This window comes from Mus pahari, chromosome 2 (genome assembly GCF_900095145.1).
Source record: "Mus pahari chromosome 2, PAHARI_EIJ_v1.1, whole genome shotgun sequence".
Classification (NCBI taxonomy): domain Eukaryota; kingdom Metazoa; phylum Chordata; class Mammalia; order Rodentia; family Muridae; genus Mus; species Mus pahari.
The window spans coordinates 21,981,127-22,000,483 of NC_034591.1; the positions used below are offsets into that span (position 1 = coordinate 21,981,127).

A 19,357-nucleotide genomic window follows, 5' to 3' on the forward strand; every position below is an offset into this window, starting at 1 on the left:
TTTTTTTTTTTTTTTTTTTTTTTTTGTTCTTTTGTTTTTTGTTTGTTCCATTCTGTTTTTTGTTTTGCTTTTTGTTTTGTTTTGTGTTTTGCTTTTTGTTTTGTTTTTTGTTTCATTCTGCTTTTTGTTTTGTTTTGTTTTGTGTTTGTTTTGTTTTTGTTTTGTTTCGTTTCGTTTCGTTTTGTTTTGTTTTGAGACAGGGCTCCTCTGTGAGGCTCTGACTGTTCTCAAACTCACTCTGTAGACCAGAGTGAGGCCTCAGACTCAGAGATCCAGCTACTGCCTCCCGGGTGTTGCGATGAAAAGGTTCCCCAGCATGCGGAGCTCAGTATCAGCTTTCAATGCTCTGAAAGAAGTAGCCGGCAATGCATTTCAGCACAGTGCTATAAAGCCTCCCCAGACCTTCAGCTGAGTGCCACCTAGTTGCACTACCCACACCTCTATTTTGAAGGCAGTTATTGAGCACTTGCTGTTTGTAAAGCTCTTTTGAAGACCATGTTTGTAGTGGGCTTCTCAGTTACAGCCTGTTCAAAACTCAAGTGATGAAGGCTGGGTCCAAAAAGCTAGAAGGTTCTGGGGGTGAGATGCTGTTGTGGGCATGGGGATAAGTGAGGTTGTGCCCCATGCTGTGCTAGAGTAGATGTAGCACTCAGGAATGGGTGTCCACCTCAGACAATGCATGTCAGTTTAAGCCCAACTGGAGTCATTCACAGAGCATCTACTATCCACTGTATGGCTTGACCCTTTGCCCTATACCTGAAGCTGCATGTGTTTGGGACATCACTCTGATACAAGGGACAGTTAGCAAAGGAGCTGAAAGTGTCCAGCATAGTATGGCCACTACAAATGGCTGGATTCCCCTCTCAGAAACAGCACGTGCAGTCCAGACTACAAGTCACACACCTTCACTCTGTTCTAAATAGCTTGTGTGGATCACAGTCTGGGGTGCCAGATGTTGACGAATGGGTACTGTGTGGGGCTGAGCTGTTTGAGAATATGGTATCTCGCTGACCCCTGTCACCTCACCTTAGAGAGGACACTGAGAGTCCCTGTGACCCTGACCAGTGTCACCTCATGCCTACAGAGGTCATTGGTTTACCCCCAGCATTATCCTCACATTGGGTCCATACAGCTGCCATTATCAAATGGTAGAGATAGCCACTGCAGTCATTGTCAAAGGAATACTAGAGTTGACCAAGACCTTGTCACCTCCTGTTTTGTGTCCCCATTATGAATATAGCTTGGTTTTGATAGTAGGTTATACAGCCTTGGTACACAGTCTTGCCTTTGAGCAGAATGATTCTAATGTGCCCATTTAGAACCAGAGTGTGGTCCTCTTGAGTGTTGCACACTGTCCTCGGTGTGACCTCAGGAAGCATGGGGGACAGAGCATGAGCACCAGACCATTAGGGGAGACTTTGCTGGGCCCAGGGTGTGAGGACCACATGATTAGGAAGGGCTGTGTTGAGCCTGGGGTGTGATTTGCTTTCTGGGATTCCATTCAGACAACCTGAGGACATCCCATGTCTGTGAATGACACTATGCTACTGCTCCTTGCTGACACAGGCCAGGGTGGGTTCCCATTCACATAGAATCCTCACACCAGCCTAAGACGAAGGGCTCACTCTTGTTCTTTTACCATTGAAACCAAAATCAAGATGAACCAATTGTGTGGGGAATGGGAACTACCCAAAAGTCATTCATAATTTATAGCTAATTAACCTTTTCTTTAATAACCTTGAGACCTAATTTCCTGTCTAGTACATACTGTTTTCAATGATATTAAGAAATAATTATACAGAACATCTCAGGCTGATTCAGGCAAATGCTGCTGAATTAGGGTTTTCTTAGAAAATATGTATTAAATGATCCTTTTTACAGTTCTTCAAGAAAGCAAATCTTATTCTTGATTTTTTTTAAATATTTATTTATTTATTATATGTAAGTACACTATAGCTGTCTTCAGACACTCCAGAAGATGGCATCAGATTTCGTTACGGATGGTTGTAAGCAGCCATGTGGTTGCTGGGATTTGAACTCAGGACCTTTGGAAGAGCAGTCAGTGCTCTTAACCACTGAGCCATCTCACCAGCCCCTATTCTTTTTTTTTTTATTTACATTACAAATGCTATCCTGAAAGTTCCCTACACCCCCCCCGCCCCTGCTCCCCTACCCACCCATTCCCACTACTTGGCCCAGGCCTTCCCTTGTGCTGGGTCATATAAACTTTGCAAGACCAAGGGGCCTCTCTTCCCAGTGATGGCCGATTAGGCCATCTTCTGCTACATATGCAGCTAGAGACACAAGCTCAGGGGGTACTGGTTAGTTAATATTGCTGTTCCAACTACAGGGTTGCAGCCCCCTTCAGCTCCTTGGCCAGCCCCTCTTCTTGATTTTTTAATAATGTTTTGTTAATTCTTTGAGAACTTCACACAATGTATTTTTACCACATTCACTTCTACCTCCCCCAACTCTACTCAGATCCACCCATTCCCCACACACACTTCAAGCCACTGAGTCCATCCTGTGTTGCCCAAGTACATTTAGGTGTGGGCCTGCCCTGACATATAGTCAGCTACCAGGGATCACACCATTAAAGAAATCTGACTCTCTTGAGCAGCTGTCCCATACCAATGTCCTCTCAGCTGGGGGCAGGACTTCATCCCCACCATCCTTCTCTAGTCTTGTGCATGCCCAAGCCATTGTGAGATCATATGTGTAGCTGCTGTTGCCCAGCAATCACCACATCCCTGAAGTCCACTACTTCTGGCTCTTGCAATCTATCCACCAACTCATCTTCAAAGACCCCTGAGCCTTGAGGGAAGGGGAGTGAGACAGACATCGTGCCTAAGGGCTGAGCCAACGTAAACAAATATCTTACCTATAATTTAAGGCAATCATTTTGATTTGTATCAAATATGTCTTTCATAAGACCATGGAAATTAAGCCCTGCCCTTTGTAAGAAACCCTTGCTTAACATAAACTGTGGCTGGTAGCTGTGTCCCTGGGAATGAACGTTCTCTCTTGAGATACTCTGTCTCTTTTAACTTTCTGGTGCATACTAAGAGAGTGATCAGCTTTGGGGAAACATCAAGAAGAAAATTATAATTGTAGGGAAATGAAAACTCATTATACAGTTGATAATCCATTTTATGTGAGACACTAAACCAATCACTGGGTAGATTACTACATCCACACCAGATATAAGAGTGTTATGCTTGAAAACCAGACATATTTCAGGAATGATTTGGGCAAGCCTTGGCTCATCCTGAGCACAGATATCCATCATCTCCAGGCTGCCTGGGTACCTGACCTGGGTTAAAGGGGGCTCTTCAGTAAGAAAGTTAAGATGCTGAAGTTCCCAGAGGTCAAAAGGCGTGGGCTCTGAAGGCACAGGTGGGTATCAGTGTGGAGGTAGGGAGGGAAGAAAAGGAGGTAGAGAAGGTCAAGCTTAGTGGCACTAAGCTCAGAACATCCCAGCCTGGGGACCCATGAACCACTGAGAGTTTGTCCCTTCGGTGTGTTGAAGTGTGGAGACTGACAGTGCCCACTGCCTTGGCTGCTCTTGGGGGAGGGGATTTCTAATCACAGCAGGTAGGCCAGGCTACATTTACCAGGAAACAGTGCTGCTGTGTCTTATAGAAATTCAGTTAAGGAGATACATACATACATATACATACACACACACACACACACACACACACACACACACACACACCATGTGTCTAGCCTATAAATCTTGATAAGAAAGAAAAACAAAGATGTGCAGAATTGGAGTTCTACCTGAGATTAGAGGAAGGGCAAAATGTGCCAAGGTTTGGAGGCGGGGATGTTGAAAGGAAGTACCCCACCCTTTCTTCAGTCTCCACCTTGTCAGTCCTGCTTTCCTGGGTGTTCTGGCCCCTGCTAAGGAGCTGCTGCTGCTGGATTGTAATGTGGTGAGCACTGAGCTGCAGGGGCTTGCATGGATTGTGCTGTTGCAGAGAAGATCCATCTGTATACATGGCATAAGAATGAGCAACAACAGAGCCAAACGGCTTGGCAGATAAAGGCACTTTTCTACCAAGACTGATGATCTGAGTTCAATCCCTGGGACTCACGAGATGGAAGGAGGGGACCAACTCCTATAGTTGCCATCTGACTTCCATGTACTTACTGTGACATGCACCCATGCACAAATCCATGCAGCATGCAACTCAAATATATGTAAATAATGTAATAAACAATATTCCTAAAGAATGAGCAGTGGAAGCCAGCTTTGGCCAGGGTGAGATCAGTGAGAATCGTGTCCACCTCCCCCTCAGCAGCGTGAGTCTTTGACAGTTTCCTTTTCCTGATTTCATGGTCAGGGTGCACTGCTCCAGCAAAGCCCACAGGCCGATGTGCACATCTGCTCCTCTCGTAGCTACTCTCTTCACATTTGAGGATCACTTGATGATCCCCTCCAGTGAGGGCCCTCTCATGCTCTAATGGCTCCTTCACATCCACTCTCAGCACACACTGTGGCAGGGAGAATGAGAGAAAAGTATGATGCTTTCTGCTGTGTGACTCAAGCAGGCACATAGTCTCTTCCTGAGGCAACTTGCCCCTGTCACCCAGCACAGAATGGTGACAAGATGGCCTTCAGCCAGCAACTGTCACTTGAGATCAGAAGCTGCCTCACCTCTCCTCCCTTCCTGCCCCGAGTCTCCTTCAGTTCCAGATCCAAGCAGGCCCCCAGCTTTCTGCTTCTCGGTTCCAGTTGGGAACTCCATGTCACACGTGACCTTGAACAAAAACCTGCACTCTTGTTTCTCAGGGAACGGCCAGAACCAGTAAGCAAACACTGTTCTTATTCACTGACTGTAGGACTTCAAGATAATGTCTCTGGCAGTCAGCTCACTATGTCTCCCAGAATGCACCTGAACTCCTGATCCTCATGCCTCCATCTCCCTCCCGACTCTCAAATAGTTCTCCATGTCTGTCCACAGTGTGTTTTCTCAGTCTGCTGTGTTAGGGTGTCATTAAGTGAATGGATGACTGAATGCTGAATGAATGAATGAATGAATGAATGAATGAATGAATGAATGAATGAATGCTATATGATTCAACAATGAAGTAAAAGAAAGGAATATATACATGATACTCTGTTATTTGTTTGGGTAAGGGGCCCATCAAAAGAAAGCCTCAGGGCTACGCTTCAGGAGGTTCTACCCACTGAAAACAGATGAAGAATGAAGAGCTAAAGAAAGCACTAACAAACAGAGCAGCCCAGGCACAGGAGCCTGACCTCCTGGCCCAGGCGTTTCCTCTCCCTTATATTTTCTACACAAAACATTTGCCATTAAAGTTGCTCTTGGTGACCTGCAGTGACATCCTCGAATTAGGCTGAGCATGGCAGAGCTGGCATCTCCTCTCTTCTGTACTCAACAAGGTATACAAAAGGCAGGCCCAGGGTAGGCCCTGTCTGTGACACTGGCTGGCTGACTTCCAACAGTTCAGAAATGGCTCTGCTGCAGAGGGAGGGACAGTAAATGTGTGGACCTACCTTCTATGCCCCCAGTCCACTGAGTCAGAGAGCATTCACATGCAAGCAGGTTTAGGAGCAAAAGTCTGTGCTTAGTGAAACAGGAACAGACCTTAACCTCTCAGCCTCCCTTTACCTTGCCCCAGAAAACGAGACCTGTGGGACCTCAGCAGACCACCTGTGGGACATATTAAGGCTCACTGTGGGACACTAGCTAAGACTGTTTTCTATCGAAGTCCCCAAGGGTCCCTGCTTCCCTTTCCATCTGTGCTGCTCTACACAACCTTCAGGCTGAGCCTGACTGATGGGTCTGTAGGTCAAGGACCCCTAAACCCAGCCACCAAGAGGACCTCCACTCCCTTGCCACAGGGCAAGGACCTTCCCTCCAGTCCAAGCTTTCCCTCCTGGGATTAGTACCTCCCATCTAAGCTGGGCATTGTCCCCAAACAGCTGTCCACCAGGGCTGTACAATTGGCCTTCTCTGTCACTGAGCCCCCTTGTCATAGAGCTGGCCAAACAGAAAGCATGCTCTGCTGGGTCAGGTCCCTTCTGGAGACTGATGTGACGCTGGCAGGCAGCCTTGCCTTCCACTTGGGGATAGCAGTAGCTGCCCAGTTCTGGACAGTACTTGCTGAAGGAGCAAGCTGCCCAGTAGGAAGCCTGGCCCCCAGGTGGTTCCCATCTTATGGGCCTCTGAGGTTCAAACCACAATGTTATACTTTGTCTTCATTCCAGCCAGCAGGAAGCAGGAAAGAGAGGCAATGACTGTCACTTGCTATCCCCTTTGCAGGGTCTGGACTCAGAATATGCCACACCTAACCTTTAAGGGCTAGTAGATAGTGCCTCCCATGTAACCACAATTCATTTATTCTTTGTCTGGAAGAAGGGAGGACATGAATTTCCAGGCTCCTCCACTCTGTCTTCCTGATTTCATTTGGATTTCTGTTATCCTCCAACTCTGCTATAGTTTGCTCCGACCACTCCCAGACCACTTGAAAATGCCAGCTCGCATGTTGTTTAAGATTAACTTCTAAACTGTTTCTACCATATGGCACAGAACCTTGCTCAGGTGGAGTGCGTGGGCTTTGGTCAATAACGTTAACACAGGTTTGCAGGCACAACACCTCAACATCTGTTATCACTGCACGGTCTTCCTGTGTCTGTCACCTCTCCATTCTTCAGGACACCAGCCATATTGGATTAAGATCCACCCTCTCCAGGAAAACCTCAACCTGGCTTACATCTAATGACCACTGTGCATTGACCCTGTTTCCGAGTGAGATCACTCTCAGGGAAGGTTAGAACTTCAACCTTTCTTTTAGGGGACAAATTCTCCCTGTGATTCTGCTCTGGAAACTGTATTATTTTCCCTATTTAAGAAGTTTTCCCCCAAACTGAGATGTATATGTCATGTATGATGTCAAGCTCGTATGACCCAATGCCAGTGCTCGCTGGATCAGCTAGCATGTTTGTCTCCGTACAGTCATGGTTTATTTTGTGCTTTTTTATGATTTACAGGTTAAAAGTTTATGTGTATATGATGGTCCTGTTGAACTCCTAAATGAATGTAATTAGTAAATGTATGACATCACGTGTGTCCTGTGGGGAGAACACTCACATCTCTGTTGAGCATGTCTCGTGAATGAGGCATTACTAACTCTGGTCATCCGTCCTGACCCATATGTCCTACATCTCACCCTTCCGCTTCTCCTAGTTAGGTTTCTATTGCTATGATTTAAAAAAGAAATGGCCAAAGCAACTTTGGGGGGGAGTTTATTTCGCCTTACAGCTTATAACCCTTCATGAAGGGAAGTCGGGGTGAGAACTTGGGACAGGAATCTGGAGGCAGAGCGGAAGCAGAGACCAGGAGGAGCTCTGGTACTGATTTGTTCCCCATAACTTGCTCAGCCTGCTTTTGTATGCATCCCAAACTACCTGCCCAAGGATGACACCATCTGCAATGAGTTAGACCCTTCCACTTAGATTCAATCGGGAAAATGCCCCACAGACTCACCTGCAGGCAGCTGATGGAGGCGTTTTCTCAACTGAGGCTTCTCTTCCCAGGTGAGTCTCACTTATGTGAAGTTCACCACAATTAAAAAAAAATAGACTCACTGCCTTCTGTCTGTCTGTGTCCATTACTCTATCTTTTATAGATCACACATGTACGTGAGATCATATATAGTTTCTGGTTTGCCTTCCTGTGGCCAGCTAGCACATCAGCCTGAGGTGCCCCAGGTTCATTCTTATCACAATGTCAAAATTTCTGTCTTCCCCTGTCAGCGTTCAGACCATGGCTACCTAAGGATCTTCTGCAGGAGTGAGGACATGGTTCTCCCCACTCTCAAGTCACCATGAGTCACAGTCCACATCGGGGTAAATAGCACTCACACACACAGTATCTTACGTTTGCACACTACTGAACACCTGTTGCATATGGTGGCATGAAGATGGAGGTCTCCAGGCAGTGTGTATGACATTGGCCTTCATCCCCTGAGCCAATAGGAGGTTTATCATACTAGACATACTCTTAAGGTAGTCCATAGAAATTAACAGCATGGCAAATGATTTCACCAACAACAGAGAAACTAGCTTGTGCTCCCAGGAGCTGAGCTGCACACATTCTCCTCCTGCATCTCACAGAGAAAGCCATCAATGAGCCAGTGTCCTCAGATGGATCAGTGTGTGTGCATGTGTGTGCTTCTGTGTGCATGTATATGTCTGTGTCTTCATGTGTGCTTGTGTGCACATGTGCATGCATGTGTATGTATGTACATGTTTATTTGTATATGTCTGAGTGTGCATGTGTGTCTGTCTGTGTGTACATGTGTATGAATGTGTATGCCTGTGTCTTCATATGTGCATCTCTGTGTGTGCACATGTGCGTGCATATGTATATGTCTGCGTGTGCATGTGGGTCTGTCTGCGTGTGCTCATGTGTCTGTGTGTGTATGTTTGTGCATATTTATGTATATTACATGTGTGTGTGTATGTGTGTGTATATGTGTGTATTTGTATGTGTACTAAAATCGCTCCCCCAGCAAAGCAAGGAAAAGCAAAGGGAAACAGGTCTTCCTGTTTCCTCATTACTATTCCACTTGCTCAGAAAGGTTTGCTGTTTGAGTTGTTCCAGGTAAAGAGCTCATGGAGTGAGCTCTTGGTGAAATGGGGATTCTTCCCCTGTCTGCAGATTTCTACTTTTGAAGTACGTCTGGCTCATGCCAATCACACAGATGCCTCATTAGGAAGGGAATGCTGGAGAAAGTGTTCATAAGATGCTATGCTGTCGGGGGTTTCACCTGCCCCATCTTTCCCTCTTAGTTCCCTCTCCAGGGCTTAGCTGTGACTGGGCTTGTCTCTTCATTGGCTATCTCTGCAGTGGCCAGCCACCTTTCTACTGGGCTTGCCTGGGCTCCCTGGAGCACACGCCAGCAGTGAGGCACCTCTGCTGCCTTGCCAGACTCTGGTCCTCCTCCTTCTGCCCTGCTAGGTCACCGTAGGTGATTGTCAATAGATTCCTTCTAGCCTAGCCCTGCAGTGCATTCTGTTTAGAAGCGGGCTGCATTTTCCAGAGACCATCTGTAGGGACTCATTACTCACTCTTCCTTGTGAGCACTCCTGCAGATCAGGTGACTCTGCATAAAGTCATTTTTGAATCACCTCATTCCAAACTCACACCTCAAAATCACTCTCTCTGCTGCAGAAAACACAAAAGAATTACAAGCCCTGAAGCCTGGTCTGTGCTTTCTTCCTCTTCCTTCTCTCCTTCCTCCTCCTCTCCTCCTCTTCTCGCTCCTCCCCTTCCTCCTTCTGTCCTCCTCCTCTCCTCCTCTCCTCTGGACCCCCCTCTTCTCTCCCTCTTCCTCCTTCTCTCCTTCCTCATCCCCCATCCTCTCCCTCCCCTCTTCTCCTTCTCCTCCTCTTCCTCTTCTTTTTCTTCATTCACTCCCTAGCTTGCTCACTCACCTCTGTGTCCTCAAGGGTACTAGAAATGTCCTGTGGAGCTGGATGAACACTGTGAGATCCCAGCACAGCCAGAATAGTTGTCAAGGGCTGCAGTGATCCCTTTCACTTCAATAGATGGGGACTTAAGAGACAGGCAGGTTATAGCTTGAACCCTGGACTCCAGAACCCCTAAACTCCCTCTGAGTGGCTCTGTGCACTAGCCTAGGCTGCCCTGCATGGGAAAAGTCACCTTGACACAAGACATGCATATTCTGAGACTGAGATGAGGCTGGAATCCCCAGAAAACTTACCTATGCAGTAGGGAGACAAGCTGCAAAAGCCTGTGGGAAGGAGCTCAGTGAGGCGGGGCGGGGGGTGAGGGACAGGATAACGCCACTTAGTGAGGCTCCTAATTCCTTCAGTGGGCCTAGGTCCCCCAGAGAGGAGGAGGTAGAGAAGAGCTGTGTACCATCAGAAGGTCCCTTAGGGATGCAGTCAGCTCTTAGAGAGACCCAGGAGCCCTCTGACTGGGCTGTGATACATTTCATAAGGAGCAGTCAGGCCAGCACTGGCAAGATCTGAATCCTCCTAGTAAGCTTTGCCCCCTACAATCTGTTCTGCATCCCAGGTCCTGACACCAGTGCAGCCCCCAGTCCTCCAATGCATCTGTTTCCCCTCCATGCCCATGTTGGCCTATAACTCCCAACTATCTCAGCTTTCTCTATTCTCAGCTAAGTAGACACATGATTTTCCTCCTGTGTGTCTTCAACTGCCTGAGTTGGCTCCCTACCTCTCCAGAAACACAGAGCAGGTTGGGGTAACAATGGCCTGCTGAATGGACCTTACCTATGGCACAGGGGCAGGGGACATTACTTTAAAAACAATCTAGAAGGGCATCTCATCACTGTGAGTGTTTCTGAAACAGAGAGGATCCTGGCAGCTGCAAATTCCCAGAACCTGACTTGTACCACTTGGGCAATATCTTCTCTGGATATGATAAAAAAAATAAAATAAAAACACAGTAGAAGCCAAGTGAAGTAGGGTATGCCTGTCATCTCACACTTGAGAGACAGAGGCAGGAGAATCACTAGTTTAAGACCAATCTGAACTATATAGGCAAAGCTCTATCCTAGAAATAAAACAACTGTAAACAAAGAAAGGTAGGATTTTTCTCCCTGGCCCTGCAAAGTTCACCTCTCTCTGATGAATAGAGATGCCTGTGTGTTAGAAGAATATTGGGCTCTTCTGATTGGACTCCCACATCTATCTCTGTCCTTTCTAGGATGGGTCCGTTTTGTTTTATAGTCACCCAGAGAAAGGCTGAGTCTCATGTGTAGACTGTGGACACATCCTCCTTCCTCCTCCCTGGTAGAGGAGTACATGGATCCCCACCTCCCATATTGATTCACCTGTTGTCTAAGATTGTGCCTCCCCATAGCTCCCGCTCTCCTCTGGCCTGTCTTTATGAGTGTGCCACTTTATGAACTAGTTTTCTCTGGGTGGTGCAAGCATAAGAACATAAGCAACAGAAACCAAGGTTATATGACATCATCAGAACTCAATTCTCCAAATATAGCAAGTCCTGGATACACCATCACACCAGAAAAGCAAAATTCGGATCTAAAATCACTTCTCACAATGATGATAGAGGACTTTAAGGAGGACATAAATAACTCCCTTAAAGAAATACAGGAGAATAAAGGTAAACAACTAGAAGGCCTTAAAGAAGAAACACAAAATTCACTTAAAGAATTTCAAGAAAACAAAATCAAACAGGTGAAGAACATGAACAAAACCATCCAAGATATAAAAATGGAACTAGAAACAATAAGGAAATCACAAAGGGAGACAACCCTGGAGTTAGAAAACCTAGGAAAGAGATCAGGAGTCATAGATGCAAGCATCACCAACAGAATACAAGAGATAGAAGAGAGAATCTCAGGGGCAGAAGATACCATAGAAAACATTGACACAAAAGTAAAAGAAAATGTAAAAAGCAAAAAGTTCCTAACCCAAAACATCCAGAAAATCCAGGGCACAATGAGAAGACCAAACCTAAGGATAATAGGTATAGAAGAGAGCAAAGATTCCCAACTTAAAGGGTCTGTAAATATCTTCAACAAAATTATAGAAGAAAACTTCCCCAACCTAAAGAAAGAGATGCCCATGAACATACAAGAGGCCTACAGAAATCCAAATAGACTGTACCAGAAAAGAAATTCCTCTCATCACATAATAAAAACACCAAATGCACTAAACAAAGAAAGAATCTTAAAAAGCAGTAAAGCAAAAAGGTCAAGTAACATATAAAGGCAGACCTATCAGAATTACACCAGACTTCTCACCAGAGACTGTGAAAGCTAGAAGATCCTGGACAGATGTCATACAGACCCTAAGAGAACATAAATGCCAGTCCAGACTACTATACCCAGCAAAACTCTCAATTACCATAGATGGAGTAAACAAGATATTCTATGACAAAACCAGATTTACACAATATCTCTCCACAAATCCAGCCCTACATAAGATAACAGATGGGAAGCATCAACACAGGGAGGGAAACTACACTCTAGAAAAAGCAAGAAAGTAATATTTCAACAAACCCAAGCAAAGATAGCCACATAAACATAATTCCATCTCTAACAACAAAAATAACAGGAAGTAACAGTCACTTTTCCTTATTATCTCTTAACATCAATGGACTCAACTCCCCAATAAAAAGACATAGACTAACAGACTGGATATGTAATCAGGACCCAGCATTTTGCTGCATACAGGAAATGCACCTCCGTGACAAAGACAGACACTACCTCAAAGTAGAAGGTTGGAAAACAATTTCCCAGGCAAATGGTCCCAAAAATAAGCTGGAGTAGCCATTCTAATATTGAACAAAATTGACTCAGTAGAAACAAATATATAAAAGTTGGGGTCATAGACAGACGCACTTAGCACTTAAAACGAGCAGAATGCATAGAAACAAACACTTACCTAGGACTAATTGGCTATTCTGGGTCTTTGTTGTTCCATATAAAACTGAGGACTTTCTTTCTATTTATGTGAAGAATGAGATGAGGATGTTGATTGTGAGTTCATTGAATCAGTGAATTGTTTTGATAGGAAGGCCTTTTTTCACAATGTTAATTCTACCAAGCTGTACACTTGGGAGGTCTTCAAATTCTAGTATGTTTCTTAATCTCTTTCTTCACACATTTAAAGTTTTCATTGTAGAAGGTTTTTTTAACCTCTTTTGTTATGTATATTCTTTGTTATTTTATTTTGTTTGTTTGTTTTTATAAAGTCATTAGCAACTTGCTAATAGACCTATTTTTTATTTGAAACTACCATACTGAAGCTTAGAACTTGTTCCATAGACTCAGTTTTCTTTTCTTTTTTGTTTGTTTGTTTGTTTGTTCTCTGTTCTGGATGTTATGTATATTCTAAATATTTTATTTTATTTGAGAAGCTGGGGAGAGGAGTGTGCCTTGAGCCCTGATCTCTTTCTCAGCAGGCTTGTTACTCATATGTGTTAAGACTGGGAAATTTTGTAAGTCAATTATGTATCATAACACTTTGCTGAAATTATTGATAATTTCCACAATTTGTCTAGTCAAATTTTGGGGACATTGGATATAAGATAATATAACCTTCAATTGAAAATAATTTGACTTAATATTTTCCCATTTGTATCCTTTCTATTGCCTTATTGCTCCAGCTGATGCTTCAGTCACATTGTGGATGAGCAGTAGGGAGAGTGGGCACTCCTCTCCCACACCTGATTTTAACAGGGCTTATTAATGGTTTTATTCTTTTAGGATGATATTGGCCATGAGTTTGTCATACATAATCTTTATTATGTTGGAATATGTTTCCTACAGTCCTACTTGTTCTGGGGCTTTTATTAATAATGCATGTTGAATCTTATCAAAGACTTTTTGTTTCCATTGACATGATCATATGATTCTTGTATTTTTGTTCATGTATTTGGTTTATTACATTTATTTCTTATATGTATTAAAAATAAAAAAATAAAATGAAAAAAGAAAACAATTAAGAATGAAATAGGGAGAAATCTAGAGCGTTAGCTGAGTGCTGGAACTCCCTTTCCCCCACTCCTAGATGGCTAAGAAAGGAGCAAGCAGCTTTGCGTGCCGTCATCACAGCTTTGCGTGCAGTCATCGCAGCTTTGCGTGCTGTCATCACATCCTCCACACCATGATGATCCAACAGTGAACCAAAATACAACTTGCCCTAATTTTTTTAATTACTTTATTAGATATTTTCTTCATTTACATTTCAAATGTTATCCCAAATGTCCCCTATACCCTCCCCCCACCCAACTTGCCCTAATTTTCTGCTTGCCAGGAATTTGGTTACAAAAAGGGAAATTGTGACTGAGGCTCAGATCCATCTGACCCTTGTAGGACCCCACGTTAAGTTGTTATGCCTGTAGTTTGTCTGTCTTAGATACGGTTCTAGTGCTGTGCATAGCCAAGATAATTCTTGTAAAAGAGTGCATTTAATTGGGGGCTCACTATAGTTTCAGAGATTTAGTATATTATCATCATGGTGGATAGTATGGCAAAATGCAGGCAGACACTGTAGCACTAGTAGAGAGCTACATCCGCTCTGTAGGCATAGAGGCAGGTGTAGAACTGGGCCTAGCATGGGCTTCTGAAACCTCAAAGTCCATCCTCCAGCCAGGCCACACCTCCTAATCCTTTTCAAATAGCGCCACTCTCCAGTGACTAAGCCTTCGAGTACATGAGCCTACGGGGGCCATTCTCATTCAAACCACCCTACAGTTACCAAACAAGGTTACAGTTTTAGGAGACCGAGGCTTCAATTCAGTAATCAATCAAATTAACCTGTGAGAAGGCCATGGTGTTTGGTAAGGGTACCCACATGGGTTTGGCCTTGGGAGGAACAGGAAGAGGAAAAAGAAGAGGAAGGAACAGGAAGAGGAAAAAGAAGAGGAAGGAACAGGAAGAGGAAGAAGAGGAAGAATTTGATTTATCAGGGAAAGATGGAGCTTGCAGAGTGGAGAATTATTATGATTGATTTCAGGGGTGGAGATCTTTTTCCTTTAGTCAATATTCAATAAAAAAAACTGTTTACAGAAAGGTTGTGTTTTTCAAAGCTGTTAAAAGTGGTTTGCTGTGTTATTTTATACCCTGTATCAAATGTCATAGAAGGACAAATGTTTCATGACACAGATAATCTTGAATAATGAAATGATAGTTTTGATGTTTAATCAGTTAATTAAAAAAGTAGTTACACACACACACACATACACACACACACACACACACTACAGCATATGCACGCATATACCTGTACACACACCGGCACATGCACACGCATATACACACTAATTTACACCTGTATGACAGTCCAGCTCAAAAGCACCCATTAGCAGAGAAAAGGCTTTGAAATATGTATCAGATATTTTTAAAAAGATAGAAAATGATTGCTATAATTAAAATCCAATGATTACACAGTTAAGAAGAGACAAAGTATTTCTTAGGTCCAGGGGTCAGATTTGTACAAAAGGCAATTTCACACCATCAGCATGTGTTTGGCTGAGTTTTGGTTTACTGTGTCAGGCTTCATTGTGGGAATCAGACACTTCTTAGCCCCAATGCAGGACTAAGATGAATAGTAGCTTAGAGGTAACAGCAGACATACAGGCCCAAGGTCTCTGCACTCATCCTGGCAACCCCTGCAGCCCCCATAGCACCCTGCAGCCCCTGCAGCCCCTATAGCACCCTGCAGCCCCCTGCAACCCCCGTAGCACCCTGCAGCCCCTGCAGCCCCTATAGCACCCTGCAGCACCCTGCAGCGCCCTACAGCCCATGCAGAACATGCAGCCCCTGTAGCNTGCAGCCCCTATAGCACCCTGCAGCACCCTGCAGCGCCCTACAGCCCATGCAGAACATGCAGCCCCTGTAGCACCCTGCAGCCCCCTGCAGCCCCTATAGCACCCTGCATCCCCCGTAGCACCCTGCAGCCCCCGCAGCCCCTATAGCACCCTGCATCCCCCGTAGCACCCTGCAGCACCCTGAAGCACCCTGAAGCACCCTGCATCCCCCGTAGCACCCTGCAGCCCCTGCAGCCCCTATAGCACCCTGCAGCCCATCTCCCCAGCATCAGCTTCTGCTCACCATTCTCTGCTTTGTTTTCCCACAGAGGAGATTCTGAAGAGCCACATCGCGCATTGGTGGTCACCAGATGGTACAAGGCTCGCCTATGCCACCATCAACGACTCCCGGGTTCCACTTATGGAGCTGCCAACATACACAGGCTCTGTCTACCCCACTGTGAAGCCCTACCACTATCCTAAGGTAGGCAAAGGACAGGCTCAGTCAAACCCAAGTCACTCATGAACCCTTTTGCCCACTGGTTCCAAGTACTGTCAGCTGCCTTTGTCAGCAGCACTATAAATGCTTATTATGGCACACTAAAGTCCCGTCTTTGTTGAAATGACAAAAATCCTGCACTTCTGGCTCCTTACAGAATGCAGCTTCAGGAGATTGGAAGGACCTCCCTCTGTCCCCTGTCCCTGGGCCCTGGACTCCAACTCCAAAGCTGTGAGGTTTACACCTCTGTTGTTTATAAGACATTTTGTCATTGACATTTTGTTATAGTGACCGGAGTAGACAGAGGTAGGCCTAAGCCAGTGGAACAGCAAGAAAGGGTGCAGTAGAGTGGGAGGGGCCTATAGACCTCATGTCTGCATCACATCCCAGCATCCAAGCACAAGGCAGGTTGTGATGCAGAAATTTCCATGACTCCCTCACCTGGAAGGAGGCTGGCATCTAGGAACTTGGATGCAGCTCTCAAGGTGCATACACCTGGCTAGCCTACTTCCCAATGGCGTCACCAGACTGCCTTAAGGCCGGCAGTCAAGCAGGCATGACGCTCTTATTGCTGGGCCCCTGGCAGTACCATCCTGTTTCTGCCAGGGAACATTTGAGCCTGAGGCCTCCTGTTTTGTCTAAAAGCTAGCGGTGCATGCTTCTGTGTTGTGGGAAGTCCTTGGGTCTGTAGAGGACCCATGATAAGAACAAAGGAGACAGACAGGCTCCACATGGATCCCAAAACCATGGACCAGAGAAAGCAGTAAGTTTGGCTGTTCCAGCTGCCAAACAGAATATTGCAGACCTGAGCAATTCTGACCACGGTAGTTTCCTCCCAGCTCTGTGTCCTCGCTACCACAGTATATCCTCGAGGAGGCTGGCTGGCTGGAACCAGACTGTTGATGATCCAGGTCCCGATGAGGCAAAGCTAATGTCTTCTCATGAGTCCCATTTTTAAAACAGGGTCTCAAATGTCCCATGTTGCCCAGGCACTCTCTGTGTAGCTAAGGATGACCTTGAACTTTTGACCTCCTACCTCTCAAATGCTGGGATTACAGGAAGACATCACGATGCCTAGTTTATATAGTTCCTAGCACACAGAGAGACTTGTGTTAAATCTCCAGCACTTATAAATTAGGCATTGTGACAAGACACGAAGGCCATCATTGGGCCCCAGCCACATGACTTCATCTAACAGCACCACCCAAACGCTACCCACACAAGGCAAGAGCTCAAGCATAAGGATTTGGGAAGTGTGGCCAGTGCCTGTCAGGCTCCCAGCATGGAGGGACATGAGTCCCTGAGGCCACAGCCTTGTCTCCATCCCTCTCCTGGGACAGTCTTGCATGGATTTGCCATTGACTGGGCGTCTCTGTTTCTCCCGCCAGCCTCCATTGTAATATGAAATCTGCTAGCTGAACTCAGTTAATTATAGTCTATGAGATTAAGTCCACATCTCCCTAGCCCCTCTTTATCCCCTAATAACACACACATGCACCACCACCAGCCATCCATATAAACACCAATCATACATCCATGACCACACACATAAACATATATCCTGAACAAATGTCATTGACAACCCAAACTCTAATAGACTCCTTTATTTGGTAGCACGCTCTGGGACATGTGAGGAATTGGAAAGTGCCATTTTGCTCAGCTCTTGGGCTTCCATGTTTTAGCAGAAACTCCACCAACTGACTGACAGTTCTGGCTACTGCTCTCTTCTCTCCAGAACAGTCAGAGCCCTGTTCCTTACTGTGGGGCAGATTCCCTCTAACATAAATGTACAGAGGGAGTGAGGACATCAGGCTAAACCATTCCCAATGAGGCCACATCTCTCCCAGCCTCTTTCAGTCCAGAATTTGTTCTCCAGACTGAAAGGATGCCTGAATTGATCAGGTCTGTGGCCCCTTCTTGATGAAGACCCACCTGTGAGCTGTAACCCTGGAGACCAGTGCTCCATACCTCCTGTGCATGCTCCACACTTTGTGACACTGTGCCTTTCCTGCCCTTCCCCACAGTTTCCTTCCCATTCATGTGGCTGGCCAAGTGTCCACTGACATTGGCAGACTCAGTGAACTGAATGGAATTGGAAGATGCCAAGACTCCTGGGAAGAGAGAGCTGGCCCAAAGATCTTCTTGCCTTTTAAAATTTCCATGGTTTAGGACTGGAGAGAGCTCAGTTGTTAAAATATTTGTCATGCAAGCATGAGGCCTAGAGTTTGAGCCACATATAAAAACATCTGGGTGAGGTAGGATATAGCTGTAATCCTATCCCTGAGAAGGCTAAGACAAAATCCCTGAGACTGATAAGCCAGCTTTGGTGAATTCCAGACCAGTGAAAGATGCTGTCACACACACACACACACACACACACACACACACACACAAAGTGGGTGGGACCTAAGGACACACAACACCCAGTGTTGTCCTCAAGCCTCCAAATATGTGCAAGCACACACATATCACATGCACACACGTGAACACACACATACAATACAGCCACACACGGAAACACAACTGATCCGTCCTCAACATAAGTTATAGTATTCAGTATCGATCTCCACAGTGCCCAGATAGGAGTCTTCCAGAAGAGATGTTGCTAAGCCAGGGTGACCTCCAGGCTATTTCTCTCGGGCTGCTCCCTCACAACTCTGTCCCCTCACTTTTCAGGCTGGCAGTGAAAACCCCAGCATCTCGCTCCATGTCATCGGCTTGAATGGACCCACCCACGACCTGGAGATGATGCCACCTGATGACCCTCGAATGAGGTTGGTGTCGTGTACCATTGCATTGGGAACAAATTCAAAAGGAAGCCATTAATTCAGCATCTCTAGAATGGGCTCTCTTGAAGCAATGGCTAGATTCCAAGCACTTTGTTCCAGCCTTCCTTGTGGATTGTTTACCTGGGGGAAAAAAGCGGGGAGGGGGGAACACCAGGTAGCATATACTTTAATTCTTTACCATATATCAAGGTGGAGAACCAACCTGCCCCATGAGAAGGAAGATCCTCTGGAAAAGCATGTCTGGTCAGCCCCTGTCTCAGCTGGGACATTCACGCAGCAGACAGATGATACCCATGAATGGCCTGGTACATGAAAATCCTGGAACCAGATTTCAGTAGGCGGCATCCCATTTTCAGGATTTTAGAGGACCTCTAGCTGACCAGTTCCTTTAACATGCTGATGGGTCCTGCTCTAAGAAGGCCAGATTCCCAGTGGGTGGCAGCCATGTGCTTCAGAGGGCACATGGAAAATCATGTTGGTCAATTGCTAGCAATATCAACTTTGTACAGACTGTCTAGTTAAATCAGAGCATCCAAATGGGATCCCATCTACGTGGCATGATTTGAATATCAGCTTTGCCCTTAAAGTCAAGCTATGTGGGGACTGATAGCATCCAGAGTCTAGTTCCATGGCCACTGTACCTCTCTGGTGAGAACAATGAGAGACAGTGAGTGCAGTATTCCAGGGCCCACACATCTAAGGCACTGCCTGTCTGTAAATGGACCTGTGCAAGCCAAGAGCGCCCTGTTTGGAGACCCAGC

The 19,357-nt window shown here is 45.6% G+C and overlaps 1 protein-coding gene across 4 annotated transcripts in view; it reads left to right on the forward strand.

Moving 5' to 3' along the window:
- Dpp6 (dipeptidyl peptidase like 6) overlaps window positions 1–19,357 on the forward strand; it is a 900,820-nt gene that overhangs the window by 787,680 nt on the left and 93,783 nt on the right. For all 4 annotated transcript variants that reach the window (XM_021188263.2, XM_021188277.1, XM_021188253.2 and 1 more), the window contains exons 9-10: window positions 15,638–15,792; window positions 18,484–18,581. In XM_021188263.2, the coding sequence (XP_021043922.1) occupies window positions 15,638–15,792; window positions 18,484–18,581 (253 nt within the window). The remainder of the gene's footprint in view (window positions 1–15,637; window positions 15,793–18,483; window positions 18,582–19,357) is intronic.